Here is a 19,481-nt window from a genome sequence, read left to right on the forward strand (position 1 = left end):
GAACCAAAGGAATTCAAAGTAACACGTGCTCCACAGATTTTTAACCAGCTGGACACAGCAAGATGTGGCAGCAAATACAACTACTTACAACACTTCAGAGAGTCACAGGTGCTTATAGCTACCAAACCAGTCAGCAGCACTGCTTCTAATGAGAAAACCAAAGCCTAGACACGAATACTTCACGATGCAGTGTTGAAGAGACCTGCAAAGGCACTGTTACCAGGTTTGTTTATTTAATAACTCCAAGGATTTTATGATATACATCAGCTTCACAAAAAAAGTTAAAAGTTCTCGCTTTAGTAGTACACAAAAAAGCTTTAGAAACTCCAAGTCTAAGAAGAAATGGAAGTGTAGTTCAGGCAAGTGCACTTAAAAGCTGAATGCCAGCAATTTTAAAATAGTTTTTATGCTCTTTAATACTAGGTGATGCCTCAGTCCCAACTTTAGCCATACACACAATCTCCTTGACTTCCTTTCAAGATAAGCACTGTGGAACATACAGCAGCCACCCTTGATGCTTAACTCATATTCACTCAAGTCACAAACATGATTGTGGCTGCTGGGTTTCCAAAACCACAGCAACTCCAAGGGGTACGTGATGTGTGCGAGCATGTGTATATTTTATATATACTTTTTATATATAAAAATACACGATATAGTATAAAAAACTCCAGATAAACTCTTATTCTCACAGTAGCAAATATATCAACTTATTTTCACAGTACTCGGTTTTACTCACTGGGACACCCAGAATGATTATAAGCTTTTTCCTCCAACGCTGGTGCTCACAGAGCCCCCCACCACACACAGGGCAACCAAAGCATTAATTATATTAATTACACACCTCAGGGCCTTCTGAGTCTGCAGACAAACACAATAAACTGGTTCTTCCTTCTGTGATCACAACCCTTAAGGGCTTCTTAGTACCTTGGGACAGATGCTGTCTCCAGCAGCTGATCCTAGAAGGTCTGTGCTTCAGTCCCTCAGCATGCTCAAGGAGAAGCTGTAAAAATCCATTGGGATTTCTGTCTGGAAGGGAAGTGTCAAGCCCTTACCCTGCCCTCTTGCTACCACAGGCAGCACATATATGTCTAGTGCAGCAAGGGCTTTCCTGATTTCAAGTAAGGTCACGTTGCACTCCACACCTCCTGAAAAAAGGCAAAGGAGATCCCATGCCCTGACAGACACACATTTCACCTCCTTTCAATCATGGACAGTGGGTAACCCAGAACTTGGGTTCAGCTGTGCATTACTACATACACCAGGCAAAGTCAGCTTAGCGGGGAGCACCAATCTCACATGGACCATGAAAATCATGAAAGAACTCAAGACAAACAAGTTACCTTTAAGCAAAAACCTGCTTGGTATCTCGAGTACAAAGAACCAGGTTTGTTAATGCCATTAGGAGGCAAATATCATAACTCCTGGCAGCTCTGGAGTCACTGGGGTCTGCAGTTTGCCTTACCTCTCTCCTTGAGCTTTGCTGTGCTGCAATACAACTACTCCAGACCCTCTGCCAAAGCCCCCCGCAGCCCTCCTCCGCCTGGAGTCTCGGGGTAAACCAACAACACATGAACACCTTTCCTATTTTTAATTTACCTGATCACTTCTGCCACACCGGGTCTGCTGATGCTTCCTCCCTGTACGTCCAACAGCCCCCACCTCTCCTCCAGGCCCTGGAGCCAAGCCCCAGCACCATGGGCATGGTTAACCCTTACCCTTGCTTTCCCACTGGGAGGGCAGCAACAGCATGGCTTTGGTGAGGACCAGCCACATTTAGGACCACCGTGTTCATCTCATGTTGTGTCCACCCCATTGCCCCATTTGTCATCCCACGCTCTTCCAAGAGCTCTTCACACTGGTAACAGCTCTGAAGGGTGCTGAGAAAGGCAGCTCCATAAGCATGCACAGAGGGAAAAATAAAAAAAGGAAAATGACTGTTAACCTGAGTGTCAGAAATGCTACACAAGTTGGCGTGTGCTTCTTGCAACCTTTGGCACCAAACGGGTGAGAAGAGCAGTAATAAAGCCTGGCAAGTCCTGTGTTGAAATGCTGCTACTCAATCTCCTAAGGGCTTAACTGCTAAGCCTGGAAAAGGCACGCTGAAGCAGGCACAGCTGCAATATTCCACTTACACCCTGTGAAAAATGAAACCGAGGAAGATGAAGGCAGCAGCTATCTATACCCCATCACTGTGAGCTACGTTCAGATTCCAGGGCTAGGGGAAGCCATCTCACATATGTCCTAGGGGGCATTTTATCAAAGTGATCCCAAAGGGGTCCACAATTCATTTTCAATGTGTTTTCAGTGTATATTGTAAGGGACCAAATCCACCCCCCTCAGAGATGTCAGGATCACAGATCTGTACATCCAGCAGTCGGGGGAAAAAGCTCACAACCCTGCATATTTCACTTCACCTGTGACAGGGGGGACATCAGGACACCCGGCCACAAACAGTGATGTCCTCCATGTGCAAACAGCCAGCTACCTACTCCTGAGCCTCCAGTGGAGCAGGACAGAAAGGGGAGCCAAACTGAGTGTCCAAACCTCCCGTGTCCCCGTGAGGATGGCCATGGGAGCCAGGCAGACAGGCTGGGCTGAGAAGTGCTGTCCCTGCAGATGCTGGCTGTGGCTCAGGACAAGCTGCAAGGCCCCAAAGCTGTCCCACCTCCACTCAGCACCACCTGCTGTACCACAGGTAGCAAACCCTGTGCTCGGCAGCGTTCACACCTCCTCCTGTCAGCCCAGGCACCTCCCGGAGCTCCTCGGCCTCCGAGGTGCTGGGCAGCAGGACAGGAGTCCTGCCCAAAAGGTTCTGTGTGATCAAAGGCAGCTCGGCAGCCCTGCAGCCAGCAGCTCCTGCTGGAACACAGCCGGGGCAGGAAACATCTCCGAAGCCCAGTGCATTTAGCAAACCCTAAGAGAACATTAGGTTACAGTCATTTCATAAAACTGCTGTGCTAAAAAACCAACAGGTTTGAGAGAATACACATTTTCTTCACAGTAGAAACCCAAGAGGAAAAGACACAAATCCCAATTTGTAATCAAATCACTCCAATGGTTGTACCTCACAGTCAAGTCCACAAGTCATCTGAAACACTCTGTATGTGCCTGAGGACAGCCCCTCTTCCAGTGTGCTGAGGAGTCTCCCAAGTGCTGCAATCCCAGCCATGTCCCTGCTGGCTCACTCCCCTACACATTCAGGCTTCTCACAGATCACTAAATTATCTGCTTCTTTAGTTTTGACTCTACATTACCTGTTTGCTACTTTTCATTAATGGCACTTACTATAAAAAAAAAAAAAATAAAAAAAAAATTGACCATTTAGGCACACCAAGAAATAGTCTGCCTTTCATCTCTGCAGCTGCATAGATGTCTGCAAAGTCCCAAGCCATAGCTGTGCTCTGGAATTCTGGGCCACAGCCCCTTGAGGATGTGGCTGCTTTACTTTTATGATTAATAAAGGTAGTTTTCACCTAGGAAGCAAAGACTTGGCTATTTCCAGCACATGATGTGGTTATCAGTGTGTCTTTAGGTCTGCTGAGACACGAAGAAGCACCGCAGTTCATTAGCCCCCCTGTACATATGGAAAACATTTTCCATGTGCTCCCTGCCTCTTCCGCTCCACCGGGGCACAGGGCAGAGGGATGGAAAGGCAACACCAAAGTGCACAAGGACAGTATGTCCCAGGGCCCCAAGTCAGTGACAAGGATTCACATCCAGCTCCTCGTTTCATTCCAGGAGCCATCTGCCACAAGGAAACAACATTCCTGATCTTTTTCTCAAAAAGACCCAAATCAGAACTAGCCATTATCTGCAATTCCACCACGCACGCAGGCCACTGCCTCCTCAACCTGAACAAGCTGTACAACCCAGGCCCCTGGCATTTTAACCACGTAAGTTACTCCACTAAACCTTTATTAAGGGACTTGGAGAGGTGGAGTAGGGGGAACCCACTGGCAGCCTCTACTGTTTAGAAGGGAACGGAGCTGCTCCAAAGGGATCTAACTCCAGCGCCTGCTGCGGTTGGCTCTGCGTGCTCTGCACCACCAGCTCTGTGAAGGGCACTGCACCAAAGTCATCTGTTTTCAGCCCGTCCCCCCCGTGAACGGCCCCGTGCAAGGAGCTCTGCCTCGGCCTGCCAGGCACCACCACGGTGCCGTGGTCCCCGCGGCTGTCCCCAAAGCCCTGGTGCTGGCCATGGCGCATCAGCTCCGGCGGGTGGAAGGGTTTGGCTCCAAAGGGATCCAGCAGAGTCTCGTCCGTCTGCAGAGGGTTGGCTCGATCCTTGCTGTCAGTCAGGGCCACGCTGATGTTCTCCTTGGAGTCCGAGATGGTCAGGAACTCGTTGCTGCTCTGCGAGTCCCTGCGGCCGGCCTTCCTGTGCCGGCGGGCACGCTCCGGGGTGCGGTAGCTGGGCTTCGGCCCCTTCTTTGTGCTGGTGGGGGTGCCGTGGTGGCGCTTCCCGTTGTTCTTGGGCACCTCCTGCTTCATGCGCCTCTGGCGGGACGACAGCTTCTGCAGGTTCCGCTGCTGCTTCACCTTCTGCTGCTGCTGGCTCCCCGTGATCTCCTCAAACGGAACCAAGCCAAACAGGTCCTCTCTACTCCCAGCACACTTGGGGAGAAGGGACGGCTGAAACGGGGTGCAGCCAAAGATATCCACACCCTGCGGAGAGCTGGGGGAGAGTAGAGGCTCCATCCCTGACCCCTGCCCACCTTGCTGGGGCACCTTTTTGCTGAAAGGAGCTTTTATGAAAACATCGAAGTCATCCTGCTCTTGGCTGGGGCTGGGAAAAGGCACCTGAGATGAAACAGGTCTGTCTGTCTTACCTCTTGCCTGAGGCTGCAGAGTGAAGAAGGGCACAGCTCCAAACACGTCAAATTCTTGGCCAGAGTTGTTCAGAGCGCTTGGCACCTCAGGTGGGGACATGGGCACCGAACTGGGCTCTGTGATTTCACCGCTGCCCACACCGTCTCTGAAGCGAGCGCTCGGGAGCCCTTCCACGCATTTTTGTTTGCTTCGGTCACAATCGGAATCGGAGCTCTGCTTTTCTTCCTCCTCTTCTTCCACCTCTTCCTCAGAATCCATGAGAAGAGGTCGGTGGCCTAAATTCTCTGGTTCTGTGTCATTGTCATCATTGAAGTCCCCGTTCTCTCCATGCAAGACTTCTTCATCCTCCTGCTCTTCTTCTTCCTCACTGCTCTTGGGAGAAGGAGGATCAGATTCAAAATCACTCTCTGACTCCTCACCACCTTTTGTCACGTGTCCCTCTGCACTTTTCCTCCCTGCCCGGGCATCTCTAAATGCATGGCTCAATTTTCCAGCCTTGGTTGGGGTCCCTAAGTTATTTCCTTGATTGCTGGCTGAGTTATCCACTTGTTTTCCAGGGGAACCTGCAAGTCCAAAGAAAAAAGCAAATGAAAACTTGAAACATATGAAGGCAAAACTTAGTCCACACACCCCACAGCCACACATTCCAGGAACTGATGCAAACATATATCCTGTACTTAGGGAGGCAAATAAGCTAAAGATCAGATCTGACATATCAAACAACACTCATAAAATCAACAGGCAGAGCTGCCAGCTTAACTTCTAAAGCACAAGGGGTCTGGACATACAGTACCAGTACTTGGGGGCACACAGAAGGGGCTATGGGACACGGCTGATCTCTAGAGACAGCTTTTCAAACCCAGTCATTATACATTTTCCTCTGGGAAAATACGAGGCAGGAGGATTTAAACGCTTCAATTTTCTCTATTATATTTATTTTAAGCAGACAAGCTGTTTTTTGATATGCTTCTGGCTTTGGTAGTCTGCTCTGACAAACAATGCTCTAGTCACAAGAGCAGCTCCTTCTGACTTCTGCAGCAGCTGAGGCACAAAAGCTCTTGCTTTTCCTCAAGTTTGAGAGCAATGCTTTCTGCTTTGTGTCTACATGCAACCTGTCAGCTCAGCTTCTCTATGGCAAGGAAATCTATCCCTTTTCCTCTGCCAGCTTCCTCCCCACTATTGACTGACAACTAGAACTGAAAGAACAATTCACTGATGAGTGTTTTGTGGTGTAGTTGCCTTGGGAACACTGGAAGCAGTAAAAATTTTGCAGCAGTACAAAAAGGAGAAGGCAAGAGCAGGCAGAGCAGGGGAGGTTGCACAGTGGCACTGGCACTTGTAACTAAGCAAGCCCAGTTCCTCCCTGTGTCAGAGCCCCATCATGTGGGGAGATGTTTCCAGTGGTGTAACTGACTTGGATTTCTACTGGAAGAGAAGGGGCAGGAGGAAAATCAAAACACTCAAGTCTCCACTGGGTAAAGCACATTTGCCCTCAGAGCATCCTCTTGGACACAGACAGGGTGTGTAATGTTCCACGTGGTGCCAGCAACAGCAGTGAGAATTCACCTCCTGGCAGGCACAGGACCCAAGCCTGTGTGCCACTCTGCCCAGAGAGGCTGCCACAGGCACCCTGGCACTGAGCCCCTCACACCTCCAGCATCTGACACCTGCTGGGGCCAGGGCTGCTCCTGCTCAAGCAGTTATTAGAGAACTCCAGCCACAGCATGGCACTGGACCCCTGACCTCACCCAGCCAAAACTGATGGCTTCCTCTTAGAGCTTTGTTATCCAAACACTGACATTTAACCCACCCCCTGTGTTCAAAGGACTGAAAAAGCTAGGGATGGCTACAGGCATCTGATATTTCCCAAAAATCATCCTCAGCCAGAATCCGGCTCGTAACTCTTGTTCTTGCAATATATAAAATATTTACTCAGTTAATTCCTTTTTTCACAAGGAAACCAGCATGCAACTTCCAGGCCAAGTTTGATTCTTTTCTTTCTATGCTCCAGTTTACGAGAGCCATTTCTTCCAGTTTTAAAGGGAATTAACAGGGATTTCCTCATCCATCAGCTTCCTCACTCCTTTGCAGTTACACTTAAAATAATCAAAATTCAGCAGCAATAAAATTCATGTAAGGATTTAAAAACAAGATGACCAGAATGACTAAAAACATCAGGTGATTAGGGCTTTGAGCTGTTTCTTCTTGCCTTCTGGTGTCAGATTGCTTCTTATCTACTGTAATTTTAAACGCTACATATTTGCTTTACCCACTAAATTAGAATCTGGATTATTCTGCTGCTTACTTTAGATTTCCCAAAGGTACAGCCTTCACATTGCACTATATAACCCCCCTAGCCTCCAAATCCCGCTGTTTCCAATATTTACTGGAACACTGATGTTAGCATAAATGCAAATAGATTTAAGAGAAGAAAAGAGGACTACTTCTAGGTTAGATGTTAACACCACTTACACAACAAAAGGCTCAAACCTCTTCTCTATGTCCATATCCACAAGAGTTTACAGTCCCACAGAATGCTTAGACCTTTGCACCTCATCTCAACATGCAGTAAACAACTGATAAAGCAATTTTTTTCCAAGGAAGAATTGAATCGCAGTGTTATCTTAACCTGACTTACCAAAAGGTTTAAATGTCATTTGTTAAGTGCTGCCACAGTCAAGCATCCCTGGAAAACCAACTATAACAGGCACTGAGGAGACAGAACACTCAACCTCTACCACGAGCAGATGAGCTTCTTAAGGGAATGTCTGAGGCACAGGAGGTGCAGCTCTCAGCCCCACACCTCTCCAGAGGATGTTTCCCACAGCACTCTCCATGTCCCGGCATCCGGCTGCTCCAGCATCCCAGCAGACCCACCTGCTATCCACAGCTGTGATTCTTATGGCAACACACACAAATGATCCTGGCCATCAGGCATCCAGACAGCCCAGCCTACCCACACTAAGGTTTCCTCTCTTCAGTCTGACAAGTACAGTCTCCAGAGGAACTGAGATGAATCCAGGAACAAGTGACTGAGCGGTCCCTCTTGCTGGAGACATGCATCCACAGCAACACAGCAGCCAGGTGCTTCCCCCCTGTACTTGGAGCTCTGAACCACTCTTCAAGGGAATGCTGAGCACCTTCCTGGCTGACAGAGGCAGACACAGGGGAAGTGCTTGAACAGCAAGGAGAATAGCAAAGTTTGGTGTACCTGTTGATTTTTACTTGGCCCACAGCAGCCTGTCCTGGCCCCGGTCAGTTCTGTGGGCTCTTGCTCCACTGAGGGCACTGCCATGGCTCGCTGGATATAGCACACCCCAGCAGTTGTGCTGGCAGCAATGAGACAGCCTGCAGGCAAGGGAAGCTTAAGGTGTGGATTTGTAAGCATGTGTTCCTGCACGTGAAAAAACACGGTCCAAAACATCTTTGAGGCCACACAAAGACACAGCAGAAAGACTTTTTCCCCTTCTAACACCATCAGAGCGAGTCAGTAACTGCATCTCAGTTCAGCAGTGGTTTCTGAAGGTTTCCAAATTTCTAGCTCTTCAGCTGAGACTCCTCCTTCTCCAGACTCCTTGCCAGAGCTACCAACATGATTTGCTTCTTGCAGCAGGAAACCAGTGTCTAGGTGTTATGTACAGACTGGGAATTACCCAGAAACTCAAAACCTCCACTAAGAGCTCACTATTCCAGAGGTGCAGAGCCAGCACGTATGGTACTCCACTGACAATGTCACCTGGAAAGCAGGTGGCACACAGCAATGACACTGTGAATAGCAACTGCTCCCGATATGTGGGTTTAAAGAAAACACTTTCACTCCAAGGAGTATTTCCAGAACGGTGACAGCACTGCTCCCACACTGGAGTGTGTCAGCAAAGAACAAGTATCCTCCTTTATCCTTCTGTGTGTGCTGAGGTTAGCCACCTGCTCCAAGCAGGAACTACTCTAAGACACTCATCGTGCACGCTTTTAGCCCCACCTGGCCAACCCTGAGGGAACAAACCATCTGTGTACCTACCTTGGCAGCTGCAGCGGCTTCAGGTTAGCCCCAGCAGCTAGGGCTGATGTTAAAACAGCATCAGACAAGAACCAGAACCAAACCAACTACACAAAAACACCCTCCCTAGAACTATTGTTTTTTAAACTAAGATAGGAATAGTTTGGTCTTCTACACTACAGTTGCCCCTGTTTCACTGCTAATGAAGTTAGCAAACGAAATAAAGAGTGCTACACACAGAAACAATCCCCCCAAAGGGAAAAGCCCCCACCTAGTGACAACTGAAAGCTCTGGCCAAACAGATTTCCCAAGTGAAGTGTTGTGTCACGTTGATTTCATGCCATCTTGTCAGGCTACAGTGCTGCAGAGACCTCCAGACACCCATTTATACAGCAGTGCTGCACTCTGGTGCACAACATCTGTTTGCAATGTGCTGCTCAGATTACCACACTTCTAATCAGGTTTGCAGCTTGTAGGGAACAATTGTTCCTTGCTCAAATGCGAGCCAGGTGGAACATCTTTAATCATATAAGAAGATCTCAATCTTCAAGGAAATTTTCTGTTCCGATGTTCTTTTTCGAGACACAGGATTATAAGAGGATGAATTCCCTCGAACAACTGCAGTAATTACATGCCTTCTGCTGGCTCCTCATTTTAGGGTATCGTGGGGGTAGCCCAAGAGTGGGGCCTAAGAGCTTTAAGCTCCCCTGGAATTGGGAACATACTGCCACCATCATTTCATAACAATTTGCCACATGTCAGCCCAAGGATTACCGGCAGGCTGCAACTAAATCTGCACCAGTTCTCTGACAACAGCCAGGGCAGCAGCTGCTCAACACTGTAATGGATTTACACATCTTACCACCTCTATTTTCAAGAGGAACAACAAAGGAAGAATACTACACTTGTGTCTGGCAGTTATTACTGACATTCTTTTAAATAATTACTCCAGAGATTCAAGTGCAATACAATAAGAGTGCAATGTGTCCATGACTGCTGCATGACTTGAAAAAACTTTTAAAAAATCAGTAGATGATACTGGAGAGAAAATGCAGACATATCATTGATACCTATGAGGAGTGAACAATTTCAGGTTACTCAGGAAGTGCTATCTAGAATAGCTCAAGTTTAAGATTATCTCAATACAGGGAAATATCCTGAACCTGCATTCAGCAAGCACCATGAATAACTGAAACCACAGCCAAGAAGGTACAGAGTAACATCTGCAAAGCTTTCAGTAACTACAGATATTGACAAGAACTCTCTCTGCCAAGTTACCTAAACCTGAAGTAACAGCCAGATCACTGCACAGGGCTGGCCATCTTTAAGCCATCAACATCAGCTGTCAAAGAAACATGAATAGTTGGCAGGAGCATTTTTCAAGTTGGAAAAGCAGCTCAAGTCTTTCTTGTTTCTTCTGGTCTGGTATTAATAATTATTTCTTCAATTCTAGCAAGCTGTGTCTCCTCTAAAGGCCAAACTGCAGTGTGGTCCCAGGGCTCCACCCACAGCTGTAGTACCGAACTTGCAGTGGTTTGAAACCCTGTTAGAAGGCATACACAAAAATCAGCTGAATGAATAATCATCCCCCATGTCTGTCCCTGCCAGGACAGCACATGTTTCTGCTGTGACACTGTGCATATCCAGCAGCACCTACTGCAACAGGGCATTCTCAGGGCTGTCTCCAAGGCTCTGGATGATTCCCCTGGCACTGCTGTCTGGCACGCAGACCCACACAGCTGGGACAACACACCACACCAAAAAGCACCTCTTGTTCCAAGACAGACACCTGCAGTGACCATTTGAAGACACCAGCACGTGGCTGAGTGTGGGAAATCTGGAAGTCAGAAGGAAGCTGTTACAGAACTGGACTTGCTTTTATTCAGTCTCTGCACAGATAACAGGCCTGCACTGGCTCAGAAGGGGTTACCCAAGGAGGCTACAAAAAGCAAGGGACTTGATCACAACTACATCACATGGTGTACATGATCTGTACACCAGCCAGCAGAACTGTTAATGAGATGACCTGAACCAAAACCCCATCCCGAGATCCAAGTCAGGCGACAGCTCCCGGAGATTCCTCCACAGGAGCCAAATGCCTGCAACAGCTTCAGGAAACATTTCCCAACACCTCTGTTCCTCACACAGCCCATCCATGTGATTCTGAGTGTTACCTCACTTCTTGTATTCCTTCTGGGAATTGCAGGATTAAGCTGAGGGAAGCAAAAGGCCATCCTAGGCTGGCTTCATCCTACAAATCATTAGTGTGATGAAATGCAAGATGACCAAAGGCACCGAGTACAACTCACCAGCCAACTCTACTATATTCATGACATTTCCTTCTTACATGTGAGAGCAGCACCAAGTGTTTCTTCTGAGCTTCTGAAACACTTGATAATAACAAAGGGGATTACAACATAATTACAAGGGGTTAACACACACTTGACTTCCATTCCAAAAGGCTGACCACAGGAGATGTTTCTTCCACTGTCACCATCCAGTTCAGGCATTCCAGAACCAGGATCTGTTTTCCTCGTGTGAATGTCTAAGTGCCCCAGTGGTGGCTATTTAACTGTGCTGTCTTCTCTCTCTTTCATTAAGAAGTTGGTAATGTAGAGTTTGCTTCTATCAGATCAAGCACCGGAATTCTTCCCCAGGCCAAGTTTCTTTTCCAGTCATCTCAGGTGTTAGAGCACTACTATTTCCCACAAAAATCCAGGCATAAGGTAGTGTGCGTAGCAACTTAACTTGTGAGAATGATTTTAACAGGATACACACCAAGGGTGAGAGACACCAAGAGCTTCCACAGTGCTTCCCTATTCCCCAGACTGAGAGGAACCCAACATCTGTGGGCTCATTTTGCACCCCTTTCCCTCGGGGCACACCAAGGGACACAAGTGTTGCTGCTGGCTCTCCATTCCCACAGGACAAAAATAAGCACAGAAGGCCTAACAGACAAGCAGCTGGAGTCCATCCAGTTCCAGGTTTCTTCTCCTGGTGACCTCTGCAGCAGTGCCAGCCTGACATGCACTCTCAGCTCAACAGGAAATATCCCAAGTCACAGCAGCCCACAGGCTTTCCCAACGATGATCAAAGGCCTCCCACTGCAGCCTCTGCTCTCCCCTGCCTCACCTTCCAGACACCAGTTCACATACCTGGTGACACTTGGCCAGGTTACCAGCACTTGACGTTGCCAAGTCCCAAGGTGACACGTGATATTCCTCATCTTGCTGTACTCTCAGGAGGTGACAGGAGCCAGGTCATTACCGAGTGAAGAGCTGCTTTCAGCAGAGAACCCTAAAGCCTCCAAAACCTGGGTAATCCTTGGGGTGGCTCTACTCAGCCACAGCCCACACACACAATTTATACATCAGACCCATGCCAGAGCAAGGAAAACCTTTGAGCTGCAACTGTGGTCAATACAGCAGAACACAACTTCAGTAAGAACAGCCACTTTTCAACAAAGTCAATTTTATTTACTTTCAAGACCTGGTGTTTATATGGTCAACATTTCATCTCATGGTAGTTCAACATGTCAGAACTCAGTGGGGTCAGAGGCCTGGCCAAATAGTGCTAACACACTCCCCACTTGGCCCCAGACATGTTACAATAAGGAAACAAAACTTGTGCTTTAACACAACCCCAGAGTCTCTCTCACAAATGCTGGAACTGAACTCAAGTTATTAAACCTCTGTTCCACTTGCCCTTGGATGCCCTGAGTAAGAGACACAGGTAGTTTGCTTCTCAGTTACACGTTTCGCAATCACAAGGAACAAATCAGGAAGAACGTGTCACACAGCAGTGCTAAGTACAAACGGAAATCAAAATATTAGGGAAGGACGTTTGTCAAGTTTGTCCCAGAAAGCCTTCAGCTAAAAATTAATCATGTCCAAGTCAACAGCTTTCTCCTTTTCTTTCATGTCTTGCAACAACACTTTTCAAGACATTACCAAGAACAGTCCAGTGGGGAACACAAACCAGCTTTTAAAAGATGAATATTAACATTTAAAGATTTATTATACCTGATTTGTTTTGTAAGTGCAATTCACAGTTAACAGATAATTAGCAATACCTTTCTTGAAACCAAGCCAGTATTTACTCTTGTTTAAATGCCATTTCCATGTCCACAGGAAAAAAGGGTATTGAAAAGTGCACAATTTTTTCCCAGTGCCACAGCTGTCAGTCCACAACCAGCTCAACATGTCTCAAACAACCTGGTTTTTCAGCCATGACTGAATTTCAGGAGATTTTTCCTCCCCTTAATAGAAGCAACTGCCTTTTTTTTTTTTCTTTTCAGTATGTCAAGAATTAGAGCTTGGATTCCAAGTAACAAAAATAAAGCATGTGATAATATACAGTGAAGACATTTGTTACAATCTAAAGCTGTACTATAACCCCCTAAAAAACCCAGCAACAATCAAATGCACTTCCAAGTGAGGACAGCAATAAAATAACCCCTGGACACAAGGGTATGGAATACTTGGCTGGAGACTGAGTACCTGATGGTTCCCAACTTAAATGGAGTGTAAACTATTCCTGTTTGTTTTGCATGTGAATTCAGGCTCACCTATAAGTCAAAGCAAACTCTGGAGTGAAGATGCCAGGGAAACCTTTCTGAAGAGCAACTAGAGAGCAAACCCTTCTTCACTAAATGGCTTTCACATGGCACTGAGCATGAACAAGGTGAACTTTTCCTGAGAGAGTGCAACAAAACCACAAACTAAGAACACAGCCCTAAAGCAAACAGAATGAATCCAGATCTAGGGACAGGAGCTGCCATGGGCACAGAGGGATTTTCACCAAAGGCTTTGCTGGAACACAACAGCATTTCCCTGTCCCACCTTCACCACGTGGAGCACTGGAGCACTTGGCAGCCCTAGCAGAGCTTCTCCAAGAATGCAAGATCCAAGTGAAAGAAAACACAGATACTACCTTAGGTTGACCCCAGCTGGTTTATTTTAAGGCATTTTACCTGAGCTTTTGAACTTGCATAAAAACAGTCTTTACAAGTTGTACTAAGGCACCTTTCTCACACAAGAACTCACAACAAAACCCAAGTGGTTCCAGAATTGACTCAGCTCCTTTTACCACACAGGCTTTGTCAAAGGTACCAAAATAAGTACTAAAGTGCTGATCAACCAAATGTTAAAACTGCTGCTTAAGTTGCAAGATGATGCAGTTTCCCACTCACAACACCCACATAACACATTATTTTTACTTCCATTCAAGGTAAACATAGTCAGAGCTGAACTGAAAAGCAATAAGGAATGCCGACCCTCCCCGTGTATAGGCAACACAAAATGTTTTGTGTTTGACTTGTACCAAAACCGGGCATTAAGTGCATAGAAGCTTATTGTCTTCACTTGGCTGGACAAGTAAACTACAGAAGCAGTGTGACTCAGAGGCAGACTACAGGGAAGTAGCAAAATCTGGCCTTAGTAAGGAATTTGACTTCAGCAAAGACAGCCATGGCTCTGCCCCGTTGATGCCAAGGCACTGGCCCAGCAGAAGCACACCCTACACAGGCTGGGCCAAGGCTCCACAGGCACCAGGAGCTGGATGCACAAGTGGTTTTAACTGGAGGTAATCAACACACCAACACATCCCTTCAACCCATGTGCAGTTAGAGGCAGCCTTTGCCACTCTTTGGTCCCTGAACTGCTGTGCATACTTCAGCAGATACATACACCTACAGGCAGGTATGCGTACAGCTACGAGGTAATCACGTCACAGATGGAACTTGCCTTGCTGAGAAAGGAAAGGAACAGAACCAAAGGGATCTTCAGGAGGACTTGTCTGTGGAGCAGCATGTGGCTCCACATTCTTATCTGAAGATGCTCTCCTGTCCACCAGCCTGTCTGTAAAAAACAAAATGAAACAGAACAAAAACTAAAGTAAAATAAAATAAAAATGGCAGGACTTACACCTATGCAAAGCTATGCACTGTACAGGGTGAGGGAGGAATATCTTCTCTGGCAGGGGGCTTGACAAAGGAAGGCTTGTAAGAAGCACAGCTCTTGCCTGCACAGCTGGTCTGACTGCAGGAGACAGGCAGAGCGCCTGGGAGGCTCTGCAGCCACACCTGTCCCTGCTGGAGCACCGGGGTGATCCCGAGCCTTTGTGCAAATGCTATGAAAGCAGCGCTGGGGATTTTTCCCCAGTGAAAAAGCAGACTCACTTTCTTGGCTCCCATTTCTGCACAGATGATTAAGTAGTTACAGGAGCTGTTTAAGAAATGTACTTCTTCATAATGCTGTCAGAAATGCAGCATCAGATGTCACTTCTGGCCCATCACTAACTGATGATCACAGCAACACCAACGAGAAACAACAAGAGCCAGGAGCTCCAATCTGTCACTGTGTGTCACAGCTCCCCACAAAGGTGCTCGGTTCAGAAATCCACCCAATTGCACGTTACCTTTTAATACAACCAGCATTATTCTAGTAGGAAAACACCAAGCATAAGCAATGTATTCCAGCCTAGGAATTGGATCCCCTTTTACAAGAGAAGTGATTAATCACCCCAGCAGCACCCATCACTGCACACACTGACATTAATCCTCTCAACACACCAAACGCGATGGTAATGCCAGCCTGACAAATTGTGGCAACATCTTCATCCTCTACCAAAGGCTTTCCATATTTACTTAGGTGTTACTGTCATAAACACATAAGCCTTAAAAACACTTGCCAGAGTTAGAAACATCTTTAATTTATGTATAAAGTATCATCTCAACAATACAAACTAGCCTTCTGAGAAGAGACAGAAAGGATTTGTGTTCTGAGAACTAGTCAGCGCCACGAACTTACACACCACTGTATGCGAGTTATGAAGTACAGGACAGCAGTTGGCTTTAGTAACAGAAAAGTAGAACCACTGATCAAATCTCCATCTGCAATATTTTTTTCTCTAGATGGCAAAAAAGTTACCTAGTACTCAACAGCCTTTTTCCCCTCATAGGAGATAACCTAAATCTAAAGGGAACTCAGCCTTCATGCTTAATACATATCTAAGGAAATTCCAGTAAGTCTTACGCAGTTAAAGACAATTTCATAGGCACGAGACTTAGTTTTACAATAAATCTCCTGCCCTCGCATTATTCCAGGCAAGTCTGAGAAAGTACCAGGAGACAACAGGAAGTAGAATTATTTCTGCTCTGACTGCAGCAAAGGCATGACCACTGCCAGGTAGGTTCATAGGATCTTTGGCACAACACCCTCGGGATCCAAACGCCGAGTTCACAGGTCTCTGAAGGTACGTGTGTATCTACATGCACACACAGACACAAACCACCCGTGCTCCCCCTCCCCTGAGGGACACCCAGCCCCAGGAGCTCAGAGCAGCTGGAAGGCAGCCCCCATCTGTACAGACAAGGCTGCCATCTAGTGTGCTGCAGGCAAGGGAGTAATTCAGGGTTATTTCTGCATTCTCCCTGTGGGAGTGACTAAAGCCCCTAATGCTGGCTCCTACTGAGCAGAGCTGTGCTGTTGGGTTTAGCCTGCTTCTCAGATACAGCACACCAGGTGTGTGATCACACCCAGCTCTCCTGTGCACTCAACTACCTCCAAGAGCAAGCCCAAACTGCACCTTGGTTATCATCTTCTTTGGTACTTGCATTTGTTCAAAACTTGTGGCTTAACCAAGTCAATCTCACCCCACTTACAAAAGGAGTGCCAGCAGTCCAGCAGCCCCAGATTCTGAAAGTGGGTGGTGTTGTGCTGACCATGGGTACAAACTAACCTGCTCCAGACTCACCAGTGCCTTATTTCAGAAGACTAAGGGCCACACGTGGTAGGAGCAGGCTTCCAGATATTCAATTCTACTACTGAAACAAACCCTTAACTTGCATTTGGAAGGAATGCTTAATTTCAGCTAGTACTTGAGCCATTTTTCCCAGCTACCAGTGAGACATTTGACTGTAAAATGTGAGCAGGCTCCATTCCCACATCAAAAACAGGAGTCTGATCCGATCCACACAGGACACAAAGGAAAACTAACAACCAGAGTTCCACAAACGAACCCACCCAGTCACTTCCCTAAAGGATTAACGGGTAAGGTGCACATCCAATAAGAAAAATACTCAACTGAAGGCAAAGGTATTTTTTTCAGTTACTCAGAATTCAACTTTACTGTACTTTTAATTGCAAGAAACTTGCTGATAGACAGCCAAGCATATACAATCTGTTTTTTAACATTGTCACATCTTCCAAGTCCCCCTAATAAATCTGATCTCAACAACACCAGTTATAGGAAGAGCAACTAACAAGCATGTGTTCAGCAATTAAAAACAGAAAGTAATTCCAAGTAAAAACCATGGAGATAACTGACTTCACGAGGAAAAAGTTTATTCAACTATTGCCATATCAGTACAATAAACCAGCCCTTACATGTAGCCACTCAAAAAGGACAGTACAAAACATTAACATAATGTAATAGATCAATTTTCTTTCAGGCATTTTCAAAGGACATATCAGACCCACACAATCTTCTGCTCTGGTGTGCAAGAAAAAAGCTGGAAAGGAATAAAGCAAGCAGCCAAAATTCTCTTCCCATCTGACAACATACCTCTGCTGTTGAGAGCCTGGTGGCAATGAAGGTGACACAAGCAGTGGAGAAGAGCTAAGACACTACCATTTCTGCAGTAATTGAGCCAGTAACTACCAGTTTCAGACGGTGAGTTCCTAGTGCACATGTTTTCAAAAAGGAAAAGGAAAGGAAGACAGGCCCAACTGTGCCCTCAAATGCTCAGAAAGAATGTTCTGTACACAGCCTGCACAGTCCTCGGACAAGCAGGTGTTGGAACTGCTGAGCAATCAGAGCCCTCATTTACTGGGAAGCAAAGTAAGCCTTCAAGCGTCCCTTACTTGATCTTAGCAGGTCAAACTCTCTGTCCAGCAGCTCCTCCTCTGTCAACTTGGAAAAATTGTCCTCTCCAAACGGGTTCCAACCTGACATATCAGGTGGGTTACTGATGTTCTGCTTTGGGTAACTGGCAATCGCTTCAGCATCAGGAATACCTGACCTGTGGAGTCAGTTTGAGGAAGCAAATAGAAACATGACAGGATTGGTTATCAGGGTCAAAATTTGAGACACCTTTCAGAAGGCCAAATCCTACACCCAAGCAGCACACATGCATTAAGAGCTCATCCCAACATAATTTGAAGGCCAACTGAAAAGAAGCCTAATAGGAACTTACACAAATATATAACCTGGTTTCTAACATCAGTGAAATTGGACAGATTTTTAAGTTGTTTTTATTTTTAAATCAGAAAGGAAAGGTATTTTTTATTACATCCTCTGTTGTTCACATGAATTAATGCAAAAGTCATCATTTATTACCATCTATTAAGCAAAAGCAGGTCCAAGGGCCACTGCTTAGGGACTGTATCTCTTCTGAGGTGTACATCATGTTACATGCTCAGGTCACACCTCTGAGCACAGGAGTAGGCAGCACATCAAGGCCAACTACAAAGCTGCTCTTAACAGGTATTTGAAAATTCCTTTCAGATGCTACTGACCAGCCCAAGCGAAGGGGTCAGCAGTCAGTTCCTGGAGTAAGTCCATGAAAAGGAAATACTGGAAAACATACTTTTAAGAAATTGTACCAGGCTGATCTGTTAACAAACTGTCTCGCTTTGCTCCCAAAATATCCTTTACCACTGAACACCCACTGTCCAACTGCTCAAAGTAATCTCTTACCACCAAAGCAAGTAACTTGTGAGAGAAGGATTTGGCAGTGCTAACCACAATTAGTGCATGTAGGGCTCCAGTAACCCCCAGGCTGAGCTGAGCCACAGTTCTCACCTGTTTGCAGGGTAGGGAGGATCTGCCACTGTTCCGCCATGCACTGGGAGAGACCTGGGGTAGGAGATTAAGGCTGGTGCAAAGTCTTGTGGAGAAGTGATATATTCAGGGGACTGTGCCTGCTGTGCCCGCTGCTGAGCCAGCATCTGCTGCTGCAGGAGAGCCTGCTGGTACTGCTGCACCTGGGGAAATCAGGGCTGTGTTAGCAGAACACACATGGGCTGGCAGAAGCTCTTCTGCCAAGTATCAGCAATGCTCCTGCAGCCAAACACACCCAGGGCCCCCCCTCCAGAACACAGGGGCACAGAGACGCCGCTCTGACACGCCAGTGCCACTGCTTTGCTTTTCCAGCCTATTATTACCACTCACATTTCTGTAATTACTGCACCCCAAATATGTGCTACTGCAGCACTGCTAATTGCCTTTTCATCACAGTCTATTCTTAAATCTTAATACAATACTCCAGCACAACTTCTCCTGATCTTTAAAAAACAGGCTGTGGCAGTTAGCTCTCTTGCTTTTCAAGTAAGAACTGCAATATCACTGTTTTCAGCCACTCTCTGTCATGCAACATCTATTTGCTGCTGTGGCTAGTACTGCAAACATTAACCAAGTATGTTTCAAACGAGCACAGACCTTCTCATGAAACTTGGGATAGATCCTATCCTATTATTAATACTCAAGTGCAACTCCAGACAAGCTAGCTTGGATTAACTTTCCCCCAGCCACATATTATTTTATATGCCAAACTGCATGCCATCAACTGTGTCAGCTCAGTACAATTAGCCAGGCACTTCTCTTACTGCATCTACACAAGAGATTTACAAGCACAGGCCATATTTTAAGA

At 46.5% G+C, this 19,481-nt stretch overlaps 1 protein-coding gene across 2 annotated transcripts in view; it reads right to left on the bottom strand.

Moving 5' to 3' along the window:
* Window positions 1-210: 210 nt before the first annotated feature.
* Window positions 211-19,481, bottom strand: part of BMP2K (BMP2 inducible kinase) — a 47,994-nt gene continuing 28,723 nt past the window's right edge. Inside the window, exons 13-16 of one of the 2 annotated variants that reach the window (XM_015623962.3) lie at window positions 18,635-18,816; window positions 17,695-17,852; window positions 14,575-14,688; window positions 211-5,396 (exon numbers count right to left, since the gene is read on the bottom strand). In XM_015623962.3, the coding sequence (XP_015479448.1) occupies window positions 3,967-5,396; window positions 14,575-14,688; window positions 17,695-17,852; window positions 18,635-18,816 (1,884 nt within the window). In that variant the 3' untranslated portion in view covers window positions 211-3,966. The remainder of the gene's footprint in view (window positions 5,397-14,574; window positions 14,689-17,694; window positions 17,853-18,634; window positions 18,817-19,481) is intronic. The other variant, XM_015623963.3, reaches the window with a different exon arrangement.

This window comes from Parus major, chromosome 4, assembly GCF_001522545.3.
Source record: "Parus major isolate Abel chromosome 4, Parus_major1.1, whole genome shotgun sequence".
NCBI lineage: Eukaryota > Metazoa > Chordata > Aves > Passeriformes > Paridae > Parus > Parus major.